General features: G+C 39.7%; 1 protein-coding gene across 2 annotated transcripts in view; it reads left to right on the forward strand.

Moving 5' to 3' along the window:
• Positions 1–13,103, forward strand: part of col2a1b (collagen, type II, alpha 1b) — a 47,979-nt gene that overhangs the window by 13,889 nt on the left and 20,987 nt on the right. For both annotated transcript variants that reach the window (XM_082532973.1, XM_082532974.1), the window contains 19 exons: positions 555–608; positions 1,417–1,470; positions 1,707–1,760; positions 1,845–1,898; positions 1,995–2,039; positions 2,332–2,385; positions 2,656–2,700; positions 2,901–2,954; positions 5,508–5,606; positions 5,911–5,955; positions 6,253–6,351; positions 6,558–6,611; positions 6,839–6,946; positions 7,206–7,259; positions 10,525–10,623; positions 11,178–11,231; positions 11,985–12,083; positions 12,351–12,404; positions 12,769–12,822. In XM_082532973.1, the coding sequence (XP_082389099.1) occupies positions 555–608; positions 1,417–1,470; positions 1,707–1,760; positions 1,845–1,898; positions 1,995–2,039; positions 2,332–2,385; positions 2,656–2,700; positions 2,901–2,954; positions 5,508–5,606; positions 5,911–5,955; positions 6,253–6,351; positions 6,558–6,611; positions 6,839–6,946; positions 7,206–7,259; positions 10,525–10,623; positions 11,178–11,231; positions 11,985–12,083; positions 12,351–12,404; positions 12,769–12,822 (1,233 nt within the window). The remainder of the gene's footprint in view (positions 1–554; positions 609–1,416; positions 1,471–1,706; positions 1,761–1,844; positions 1,899–1,994; positions 2,040–2,331; positions 2,386–2,655; positions 2,701–2,900; positions 2,955–5,507; positions 5,607–5,910; positions 5,956–6,252; positions 6,352–6,557; positions 6,612–6,838; positions 6,947–7,205; positions 7,260–10,524; positions 10,624–11,177; positions 11,232–11,984; positions 12,084–12,350; positions 12,405–12,768; positions 12,823–13,103) is intronic.

Below are 13,103 nucleotides of genomic sequence, written 5' to 3' on the forward strand. Positions count from 1 at the left end.
AACTAACTTGACAGTTGTAGAGGGGTGAAAATGTTGGCCAAGTGTAAAGTCCAGTCATGGAAAATCACAGATCAAAGAGGAGGCCAGTACATCGATAGATTAATAATCAGCACTTCTGTTCTATGTCCTTCACCAAAGCTGTACTTTTTGTGCAGCTGCTTAGTCATGAGACAACAACCCAGGGAGGAGAGAAAGAAAGCCTGTAAAGACCTACAAAACCCTTCTTACTGAGACACAGAATACTTTTATTTATAATTATTAATATTATTACGTAACTTATACAATCAGCAAAAACAATTCCCATTTCAGATTAACACAGTATGGTGTCCTTTCTAAATTAAGGCGTTCATTATCTTTTTTTGCATAAGTAAACAATATTGGCGGCTTGCATCAGTGAGTGTAGCACTTAAACTGTGAAAACAGAGCTGATTGTCAGGAAACAGACACCAGCTATGAATACCAGTTCCTATGAATTAAAACGTAAAGTGTGTAATGTTGCCCTCTGTTGATTCTCACAGTTTCTCACCTGTGCTCATTTTTTCTGTTTCCAACAGGGACCCATGGGACCCCGTGGCCCCCCTGGACCTTCTGGAAAACCTGGAGATGATGTAAGTGTGACCATTGCAACTAAAATGAAATGCCTCACCTCTTCGCCAGGTTGGCAAAGGTGAGGTGGCTGTAGCTCAGGTGGTAGAGCAGGTCAACTACTAACCGGAAGATTGGCGGTTCAATCTCCACCAGACTGCATGCCAAATATCCTTGGGCAAGATACTCACCCCATGTTGCTCTCTGACGCATTCATCAGAGTGTGAATGTTAGACAGTAAGCACTAAACAGTTTAGAAAAAGGGCTCGGGTGAATGAATTAGTTGTATAAAGTGCTTGAGTGCTCAGATAGAGTAGAAAAGTGCACTCATGTGATTTCAGCAGCAGGACTTCCCAGTCTGAGTCCTGATGCATTCTCCACATAAACAGATGAATGTTGTCTGTGATGCTGTTTTATATGAGCAAATCCTTGTTTTGTATAGAAGTTTGGACTCAGTTAGTTTTTTGCAGTGTTACTAGCTCCTTTAGCTGTAACAGCTCTGCAGCTGACTGAAGTGTTCAGCAAATCCTTCTCAAAGTAGAGGCTCAAAGTATGCTGTGAATTCAATCTTCAGAAGAATCTTCAAACAGCATTTGGACCACAGACATAAAAAAAAAGTAATTCCTCCTTTTAGCCACATGATGGCAGCAAATGTGACATTACACGCTGTGTCCACTAGGGTGCTCTTTAGTCTATTCAACTACATACAAGTAGACAAAAAATACACAGACGTTTTTTATATGTAAGGAAGAATTGCACAAAATAACAACTTCAAATGCAGGTTTACTTTGGTTTTCACTTCACTGTCTCTGTCTTTGTTTTCTGTTTTAGGGTGAAGCTGGCAAACCTGGAAAATCAGGTGAGCGTGGACCTTCGGGACCTCAGGTGAGTTACTCCAGTCAGCTGGTGCTGATTCCAGTTAGATGATGAACTATTAATGCATTTAAATGCAAACTTATTTAAATCTGTAAATTAAGAAAGAATTTTAATATTTCTCGTTCTCTTTGTTTGCTAAACTGGACTCTTTGTATTTGTGGAGAAAGTAATTTCCTTTAAACTCTTAGCTTCATGTTGATTCCCTCTGTTTATGTTGGTCTACATCTTTTCCTTTCATGCCACAGGGAGCTCGTGGATTCCCGGGAACTCCTGGTCTGCCTGGCATCAAGGGGCACAGAGTGAGTGTGTTTGTTGTCCTAGAAATTCCAGCATAAACAGGCGGGTGTTTATATGTCATGTAACCTGACGTCTCTGTCTTTTAGGGTTATCCAGGGCGTGACGGTGCAAAGGGAGAGACTGGAGCTGTTGGTGCTAAGGTGAGATGTAGTGATTTTTCTGACAGACCCACAGCTTGACACTTGTTTAATCCCCCAAGTTGCTGAACCATAATAACAGTTAAATCCTCTGTTCAGGGTGAATCTGGTTCTCCTGGAGAGAGCGGCGCTCCGGGACCAATGGTATGAGTTGTGGGCATTACACACACACACACACACACACACACACAGGTTTTTATATCTTCGTGAGGACATTTAATTGACATAATGCTTTCCCTAGCCATTTACCCTAACCATCAAAAATGAATGCCTAACCCTAACCCTCAGACTAAAATTAACCATAACCTGTTGGTCCCCACAAGTATAGTAACATTCCAATTTTTGGTCCCCACAAAGATGTCTAAACAGGTATACACACACACATTTGGTAAATGATGGTAATGGTGAGAACTTCTCCTCTTCTTTTCCCTCACAGGGACCTCGTGGTTTGCCTGGTGAGAGAGGACGTCCTGGAGCCAGTGGAGCTGCTGTAGGTGCCATGTTTCTCTCTAAACTGTGGTGTTGGAAACAAAACTTAATATAATTTATAACAGATGGTTGGATTGTCACCCCTTCTCTTTGTTTAGCAGTAAAGAAGTAAATTTAGAGCATTTATCAGGTGCTTCTTTTAGGCAGTTATGGCGATAATTGCATTAACCTTTAAACACTGTGTCGCGTTATTTGTTGATTATAAGAAATCATTTATCCAGCTGTGTTTTTTCCTGACTTGTCCTCATAATGCACTGTTCACTTTATTCAGGGAGCTCGTGGAAATGATGGCCTGACCGGTCCTGCTGGTCCACCTGTAAGTGTCCTCTTAGATGTCATGTAGTTTCCTTTTATTTTGTCCACATTTGCATTGAGATCTGGTAGGAAATACTGTACATGAAGTCAGAGCTGTGTTTCTCTACATGCACATCTCCACAATATGATAGTATCTGATCTTTCACACCTGGATGTGTCAGTGATTAATAGCCAAACTGACAGGCTATTTTCTCTCTGTAGGGCCCCGTTGGACCTTCCGGAGCTCCAGGCTTCCCTGGCTCGCCCGGTGCAAAAGTAAGTCACATGTTTATCTAAATGAAGCTCTCAGCACCTCTTCATATTCACCTTTGTGCTGGTTATTCTCTTTTGCACTGTTTGCCTTCTTTCTTTCTGTCAGAACACTGCCAGAAAAACTTGAATCACTTATTTAGGATTTTTCTGCACGAAAATAAAGTTAAAGTGAATATAGTTTTAGGAAGATTTTCTTTATATGAGGAAAAAAGTTATTATCTCAGAAAATGTCAGTACCCAGCTCAGGGAGGATTTTGTGGGGAAAAGATGAAATGCTTCAGTGAAATTGGAGATGCCTGTGCTGCACTGAAAAGTGCTTTAAACCTCCATCTGTGTGGAAAATTGGGGAGGAGGGGGGGGTTTAAAGTGTTATTTTCCCTCTCTCACTCCCCTTACTGTCTTTTTTCTTCTTTTGTGTCTCTGGTTTGAATCTGATTTATTTCTCCTCCATGGCAAACAGGCTCAGATCTGTGCTCAAGGGGCCTGTGCTGGTGGTTTGCTTTCTTCTTCAAGCCCCTTGATTGTTTAAGAAATCTCATAGGAATTGCAAATGGAGCGTCTCTTTAGAAAATTCAGGAGTGTTTCCTTGAAATAGCGAAGGCAAGCTAGGCTCAAAACGAGGGAAGGGGTGTGTTTGGAAATTTCATCATGTTATATTCAAAAACACGCACAGTATAGTTTTGTGTTTATCTGCAGAAAAGTCTGAATGGCTTTATGTATGTTTATGTTTCATGCCTTCGATGCCTTCAGGAACCTAAACTTCTTAAATGTGTTGATGAGATGTTGCCTCATTTAAGTCCTTTCAGTCCTGGCACAAAAAAAGCTAATAAGACAGAAGCAACATACACATATGAACCTTGACTGCAAAAACTAAAGAAACTATCGTTGTGAAATAAACAAATGTGAGATGGACAGTTTTTCTTCAGCTCCTGCTGCAGATGAATTCTATTATCCAACAGCGACTGAGTTACTGGCTCTAACATACTGAGATTTTTTCCCCCACTAAAAGCAAATTTAAAAACTACAAATTTGGCAGAGGTCTCATTTTGTCTTCATCTTTAGAGACAGTAAATTATTGGCATTTACAAAAGGCTGTAACATCAATGTTTTTGCACATACCTTTGACCTATGTGAGGTTATAGTTACTACTGCATGTGAAAAGCCTGCAACGCAGCAAGAATGACAAACACATTTCATGCATCAGCATGAAGTTGCACACTGCCACTGTGGTAAAATCTCTGGCTTTCGTCCGCAGGAGGTGGGAGCTCAGAATATTGAGTTAGGCTTTTTAATACTGAAGCACAAAACCTTGAAAAATCTTCTCCTCCTACATCTAATCCTTACTCCTCGATTTTATTTAAATGCTGTTGCTCCAAATCACAACAACTGTCACCTCGAGGCCTTTTATGCTGTTGGATAAAGAGTCCTCCTAGCCAGATATTAAAAGCTTCCAAAAGCAATAAACAATATGAATATTAGAGATATATTAAACATAGAAAAAAAACAGACATACCAAGGGAAGTAAGATGGCAACAGGAGAAAAGTTAAGATGAGAAGAAAGCCTTCTGGCAGAACGCTCTGAAGGCAAACTGCTCCCACGACCCACAAACTGTATATAAAAGATGGCATTAGCCACCAAGACTTCGCACAGGTTCTGTCTTTAGGGCTCAAGCTCAGCGTTTTAACTGTCACCATGTAGGTGTATAACAATTACACTTTGGCTCCAACCAAGTTGATGCCCTGCTGTTTTATCTATTTTGCTATAAATGGAACCACAATTTGCTAAATAAACACAGTGCTGTTTTCAGTAAGAGTTGGAATAAACATTTGAGCCCTTAAACTCTTCAGGAAAATGATTACTGAGAGGATACAGCAGGAGAAGTGATCCTCTGGGCTGTTTTAAAATAAATGTCCACACAATCAGACTTGTTGTTTCTGTAACTAGAGATGTCGCCCCCTGCTGGTGATGAGAAAGATCAGGTTTAAGCACTTCTACATTGCAATGGGCACTGAGTATTTTAATAGAAGATATTCATAATGTAAGAAGTTCATAAAGAGTTTAAATCTACTTCCTGTTTTTTAAATAAAGTTTGCAATAAGAAAGAGCCACGTCTGCAGCATCATTTTGCATCTACTTTTATCCTAAATCAATACCATTTTTTTATAATTACAAGCACTAGTATTTATATTTCACTACCAAGAAACCTATAAATCCCATAATGCATATTAAAAGGGCGATCGTGGCTCAAGAGTTGGCAGTTTGTCTTGTAATCAGAAGGTTGCCGGTTCGAGGGTCTCGAAAGGTGCTGTAAAAATGCAATCCATTATTATTATTATTATTATTATTATTATTATTATTATTATTATTATTATTATTATTATTAAAAGACATATGACGTTATTACATAAATCAATTAAATTAAACTATTTTTTTAATCACTCTTCTTTTCAATTCTATTTACATTTGTTTATTAAAAGCCCATCTGGAAGTCTTTTTCAGTTACTCTGTGTACTCTGCTTACACATTACTCATCTGTCCTCTGTGTTGTGGATCAGGGAGAAGCCGGACCTACTGGTGCTCGTGGACCTGAGGGTGCTCAGGGACCTCGTGGAGAGTCTGGTACTCCTGGATCTTCTGGACCCTCTGGCGCTTCTGTAAGTGATGCTAGATCTCTTTATCTAAATCTGTCAGTTCATACCACTTTCTTTTTTTTGTGAAAAGTGCAGCTCAGTTTCTTTATTACATGTTTTTCTCAGAAACTTGTCAGACTCTCTTTAGTGAGCAGAGAGAACTGTGCTGTGGAAAAGCAGCTTTTTGCTGTAGTTTAACATTGTTTGGACAGACTGTTGGTAGACCCACCCACACCATCCTGTCAGATGAGCCCCTGAACCCTTCCATCAACATCACCTGACATTTTAAATTAATAGGATTTGATTAAAGGCTATTTTTTTTTTGCAGGGTAATCCCGGTACTGATGGCATCCCTGGAGCGAAAGGATCTGCTGTAAGTTTAGCATTTTTACCTTTTCTGTATTTCAAAGTGCAACCTTCTCACTTAACGTTTTCATATTTAGACATGCAGGTAATTTTTTTCTTGCAACTTCAGAGTTACTTTACTGCATCTAATAATATTTGCATCCTATACAGAACATTTACAGTGATCTCTTATTGAATCTGACCGATTAAGCAGTGAATGATGTTGAGCTTTCTATTCCAGCTTTAAAAGCTGAGATGAAATACTTCTGATTCAGTGATCAGTCAGCTGACTGACTTCAGACCTCTCTCTGTCTCTTTTTTATAGGGTGCTCCTGGCATCGCTGGTGCTCCTGGTTTCCCTGGACCTCGTGGGCCTCCCGGGCCTCAGGGAGCCACTGGACCTCTTGGTCCAAAGGGAACATCTGTATGTACTGAGTGAATCATTCATAACAGACAGGATGCCCCCTTCATTGGAGTTATATTACTTTTAATCTATTTATATATCTGAATGTATTTGCAGTTTAATTGACCACTTGATGTTTGTTGTCCATTTCATATCCCAAATAATTAAAGCAGGTCTTAAAAGCATAATAACTCATGCATTGTTTCTCTCTCCGTCTCTCTGTTTAGGGAGACCCAGGTATCGCAGGGTTCAAGGGAGAGGCTGGACCCAAAGGAGAAATTGTGAGTTTTGTTTCCTTCGACTTGTGTCTGTATACCCTGATCGGTTCATCAGCAAAACAGAATTCATTGATACAGTACAAACACTTCAGACTATGTCATCTGACAGACCTAGTACACATTTCCACATAGTTTAGGAACGCAAACCTAACAAAACGTATTACTTTAATATGTAAAAGTACAACATATTTTTTTCCAGTTTTGTACTAACCTTGTCTGTTATTCATCAGGGACCACCTGGTCTTCAGGGACCAAATGGCCCACTAGGAGAAGAAGGCAAGAGAGGGCCCAGAGGTGAGCCTGGTTCTGCTGGACCACTGGGACCCCCTGGAGAGAGAGTAAGTGCACAGCATGCTTTCTTTTTCCAGTTCTTTAAAACATGCTGCTCGGGAACTCTTGGGAAAGTAATATTAAATATATCACAGAATATCACAGTGTCAGGGTTTTCCTACACCTAACTTACTGTTATTGCTTACTCTGTGATGGATGGGTGTGTATTCGTTGGGTAAAACTTTGCAGCCCATTTAAGGCCCACTGTGAGATTGGGATATTGCTGTTTAAATAAAGATTAAATCTAATTTTGTGTTTTCCATTTAGGGAGCTCCCGGTAACCGTGGTTTCCCTGGTCAAGATGGTCTGGCTGGTCCAAAGGTAAGCTTCATGATGGTTTCACTGACACTCCAGAGAAGAGTTTTTGTTTGTGAAAAGGAAGTGAAGCGCTCCAAACAGCCAAAATGAGCTGAGTAGAGCATGTTTTAGGCATCTGGTCAGTAGTTGCAGGTGTAAAACTGTATGTGTGAATAAATGTGTGTGAATACATTCAGTTATATGTGATACACAGACATTTAATTTAAACTTTTCCAAAAGACATAAAAAAGATGTTTGTGTCATGACGTTATTGTTGTTATTATTATTATTATTATTATTATTATTATTATTATTATTATTATTATTTTAGTGTAGGTAGTGTAGAGAATTTTGACATGCAGCATGGAGGGAGTAATATTTACTTCACTGAGCGATAAAAGCATTTCCAGTCTGATGGTGATGATATAAGCTTGTTAATAATTGGCGAACTTACGCTTCAGAAGACCAATTAAGCAAAAATAGTTCAGCATACTTTGAAATAATAGTACTTCAAACGTAGACTAGAAGCCATCAGAAAACCTTGAAAACTGTGTAACTGAGATATTCATATCTATATTTTACTTTCTTGGTTGTGAAAGCTGAAACTGCTGAAACTGTTGTAAAAGTTCTAAAGAACAGGATTATTTCTCAGTTTAGCTGTTTGTTTTTCATGAATGTATAAATCCTTTAAAATTCCAAAATATATTTTTGTCAGAAAAGATAAATAATCTGCACATATTTGACTACACTGTAAAAGGTAAAACACGATGTATATGAAAAAAGCAGCTGACCTGATTTCCACAAAGCATTTTATTGAGCGTAAATTGACTCTGGTCTCCGTGATGACTTCTCTGAGAAATCATTTTTCCCCTCATTAACTCATAACATTTTTTAAATCAAGTTAAATTGCACAAATCAGCTGGCAGATTTTAAAACGATGCGCTTAATGAGGCACGTCTTTGGGGTTCACTCTGAATTCACAAATTATTGAAGGTCATAATAAAAATGTTATTTTCCTTGAAGAGTAAAAAAAAAGTGCCATTTGTCAGCACACTTGTTTCCCTTTGACTTCATCCTGCACACTTTAGGAGGCAGCAGCGATGCACGCAGCCTCCCACAAGATGGCAGCATAGCTCACAAACCCATCACGCACACTGACCTACATGTCCCAAATCACCAAAGCCAACATCTCATTACAGTTTTTCTCAGTCGCTTTGGTGCGTTTCTCAGAACACCATTAACATTTGCACAGCAGTTAGTGCATTTCCCAAAACAATTAGTGCAAACTGCAAAACCTAGTGGATAGCCTGCAAAAGCACGTCACATGCACAGAATTGATTATCCACACCTCAAAAGCAAGTATCCATGTCAATGAAACTGTCAGTGCCATCAAAATGAAAAGTCTTGACACCATCTTTATGAACAAGATAGTCAAATGGCATTGTCATGTTTCCACTATGACAGTTTATAATTTCAGTGTTTCCCATTGCAAAAACAATTGGTGACACCTGAAAATGCTGACGACAGCACTATGGCCTACCTGTACAGCCATCTGAAATGTGCAGTAAAGTCACTGTAGATGTTATGGGAGTCTTGGGAGTAACTGAGACACTGAATACGTACGTTTCACATTTCCATTGTGTAGAAGTGTTTGTAATCCTACAGAATTGTGCAAAAGAAAAATATGCTACAGTCACTTGTGCACTGTAGAATACATGTAAACATAAAATCACCCATTTGGTAGAGCTGTGCACTAATGTGAACAATAAACAGCACATGTAACAGTACAGTAAATCATTCTGGCACATCCAGACGTTCCTGTCTGTCTGGCCACATATTTTCATCTACATCACAACAGATGTTATCCCTCGCAATGCAGCGAGGAAAGTATCTCCTGGAGTGGCAAATCCATCCTCTGCAGGACCCTGCTGTGATGTCATCACATGCTGCATCCATGGCTGCTAGCAGGGCCATTTGCTCATGTGGATTTCATTTTTCTTGAGTACTCTGTCAATTGTTGAAATTGAAACAGGTTCAATATTGCCAAATACCGTGTAATTCTCTATGACAGCGCTTTGTATGTCTCTCAGCTTTATTGCATTGTTTGCAATGACCATTGCACAAATGGCTTCTTCTTGCTGTGGGGTAAAAAGGGGCCCTCTTCCGCCTCCGCGAGGTTGTCTTACAATCCTATGTGGTGCAGAGTGAACTTTTTGTGAAATTGCAAATACAGTACAGTAACATGTGATGTGTCTGAGATGGCACAGTACAGTACAGTGTATTACTGTTTGCATACCTGTTTTCCCTACGGAATGTTTGAATGATTGAACTGACAGTAGTTCTTCCAATATTGGGTTGCACCCTTCGACCAGCCTCCTCCATGGTGAGGCCGTGATTGACAACATGGTCCACAATTGTAGCCCTTATTTCATTAGGAATCCGCCTATATCTGCCTCTTCTCCCTCTTCCCCTTCCTCCCCGCATCCTCACCCCTCTTCCACGGTGCTGACCTTCCATTTTGTGTCACAGAAGTGTAGAAATGGTACACACTAGCCCCTGCGCAGTTTATATATGCTTGCCAATTGGGGATTCACAGGATTCATCCATAATTGACAGTGAACAAGTTGTTTGTCATTGGTTACAACTAAACTTTCACACGCCTCCTCATGAGTGACAGCTGTAATTCACCCGAGATCAATTGTTCAATTTCGGAGACATTTCCAGGAAAAATGATACAGAAAGGTATAGGATTTGCTTGACAGATGGCCAATATTTGGCATGTGATAACTAGTTCAACAATTTTGTGTGTGATGACTCAAGCAATGGATGTATGACTATTAGTTTTATTGGGAATGACTATTCAGCATCCATAGGTATGATTACTTTTGACTGACATGACATAAGCAAATGGAAATGTCAGAAAGCAGCAGGGAAATGTATGGAAGCAACTGATTCATGTCCAAAATCATTTGCAGTTTGTTCAGAGAGAGGAGAAATTGCTACTATGATGTGCACAAATGACTGAGTGTTGTGGAGGTTGAACTAATAGTTATGAGTATTTCAATTCTGATCTGAGAAACGCACCAAAGCGCCTGAGAAAAACTGTAAATATTATCTTTCCACGGACAGTTTCATTTATATCACAATTAATCTGTCTGAATTTAATCTTCTCATCTCCTGCAGGTCAATGAAATGTGTTCATCCTACTAAAAGAGAAACACATCTCCACTGAACTTTGAGATGTTTCCCGTCCTCTGTGTTTGACTTTACACTCTTCCTCATAATACAGGGAGCCCCCGGTGAGCGTGGACCCTCAGGAGCCAGCGGTCCCAAAGGTGCCAGCGGTGACCCCGGCCGCCCTGGAGAGCCCGGTCTGCCCGGTGCCAGAGTAAGTGCTTCCTCTACAGCGCGTTATTACGCATAGATGCTGGTGATCTGCAGAAATGTGCTTTAAATTTCCACAAATCTCAAAAGTGTTCAGAAGAACATGTTTATAGATAGATAGATAGATAGATAGATAGATAGATAGATAGATAGATAGATAGATAGATAGATAGATAGATAGATAGATAGATAGATAGATAGATAGATAGATAGATAGATAGATAGATAGATAGAGAAGTTGTACTTCCTCTTCCTCTTCCTCTCAAATATTTAATTTCAGCTGCAGCAGTAGATTGTTTATGTGCAGTCACCAAAATGAAATTAGAAAACAGAGTTAATGAAGCCTGTGAGCAATGTGCTCTCATTCATGTTTCCGTTCTTAGTCATTTCCATCAGCAGGTGCTGCTTCCTGCACAGGGGGCTAGTCAGAGGTGTAAAATCAGTCTCACATGGTGCCATATGTTCTGTAATCCCACCTTTCTTTAGCATATGTCTGCAAAGAGATGCCCGATGACTCATCCAGATTTAGCCAGTAATTCTCCTTCCTTTCTCTGACAGGGTCTGACTGGACGCCCCGGTGATGCTGGGCCTCAAGGCAAAGTTGGACCTTCTGTATGTTCATGTACACGTTTCTTGTTGTAACAGACATTAATTAGTCGTTGTTGTTTACTTGTAAATTAAGAGAAATAACTACACGCTGTGCATCCGCTTGCTGTATTAAAAGCTGTGTGTTATTTTTAATATCACATGTGAAACAACCAGGGAGAGACTTGTAATTTTACCGAATGTGCTCTGATCACATAATGACTCATGAGTGGTTTCATCAAATTGAATTGTGGGAAATTTATCCGCCCATTATCCGCCAGCCTTATACTGTAGCTTTCTTCCACGTTCTCGCTGAATTCAGGGGGCTGTGTTTTTTCTCTTTCACTTTGGGCTCCGTTTGCCACACAGTCTCCTGTTTTTAAGGATAACATTCAATCCTTATGTTTATACACTTTGTTAGTAGTGACGGTGGAGCCGTAAACTCTGTAAGCTGCACCACTCACTGAAGCCTCACTAATTAATTTAAACACCTAAAAAATAAATGGATTTGAAATAGTGCAACTCACATTTATTTGATATACAACATACATTTCTGCATAATGATTTCAGATTTGTAATATTATGATATTTGGCTAAATGTGCAACAAACAGCTACATTTTTTGGTTGGATTACTAAATGAATGGATGTAACATTACTGAGGGATTATACACAGTGTGTCATAAATTTTGCTGTATATTAATTAGATTTTGTAGTCACATTTTTAATTTTGTTAGAGAAACATATGGCAGTTATTTACCGTTTGGCTTGACTTTACTCAGGGAGCGCCTGGTGAGGATGGTCGTCCAGGACCTCCTGGTCCACAGGGAGCCCGAGGACAGCCTGGAGTCATGGGATTCCCTGGACCAAAGGGAGCAACTGTAAGTAAAAAGAAAAAAAAGTACCTTCTATAAGGGAGTAATATTTTACAGTGTGTTGCAATGTGTTTTATTTGTCCTTTCTAAAACATAAATGCATGATTCAAAACTGCACAGTACCTGTTCAGCAACATGTGGAGTGCTGCTGAGTAATTTTATATAATTTGATGAGCATCATCACCTGTATCCACCTTTGTTCTCACAATAGGTGCAAAGGGATCAGCAGTAGCATTTTCACTAACCACTGGATTTTATTTCTGCTTTTCTAAGGGTGAACCTGGCAAGTCTGGTGAGAAAGGACTGGCTGGAGCTCCTGGTCTGAGAGTACGTTCATCGTGTTTCCATTTTATGTTTTGAAACTAACGCTCCTCAGATTGACTGCTGTGTTTTTATGAAGCATTAATTAATCACGTGCATAAAAACATAAACATGTTATGCTAAAGTAAAGTCTCTTTTTAGAGCCAAATATTTGTTATTGTCAGAAACTATAAACTTTTGATTAGCTTCATTTTTCAAGTACACAGTTTCACAGAGTCCAGCTTCAGCACGAGAAGTCTCAGTTATATATCTGTCAGATGTCTGCCCAGTTAAGAGCATCACCTTTGGCTTTAGTGCTGATATCTGTCAAACCTCCTCCTCCACCTCCCACCCCATCCTCCTCTGGCTCTCTCTTTCTTCGTCTCCCCAGGGTCTGCCCGGCAAAGATGGAGAAACTGGCTCAGCTGGACCCCCTGGCCCTGCTGTACGTATCTCTATCGCTCCCATGCCACTTTATATACCTTCAACACCAATATTATCTTATCCCTTTTCTACGTCTGCACTTAGAAGCAGTCTTTGTTATCTCCATTTCCCAGACTGCTTCTATCGTAGCTCTGTCTGGAAAAAAAAGTCCTTGACCAAATTGTCTGTACATCACGTCACACCATCACTGACTTACAGACTTTCAACTTCTTTTGAAGATTATGTTTCAGCAAACTAAACAAACCTTTTTGAACTAGAGAACATTTTGTATATGATAAATAT

This window comes from Aulonocara stuartgranti (assembly GCF_965226115.1).
Source record: "Aulonocara stuartgranti genome assembly, chromosome: 5".
Lineage (NCBI taxonomy): Eukaryota > Metazoa > Chordata > Actinopteri > Cichliformes > Cichlidae > Aulonocara > Aulonocara stuartgranti.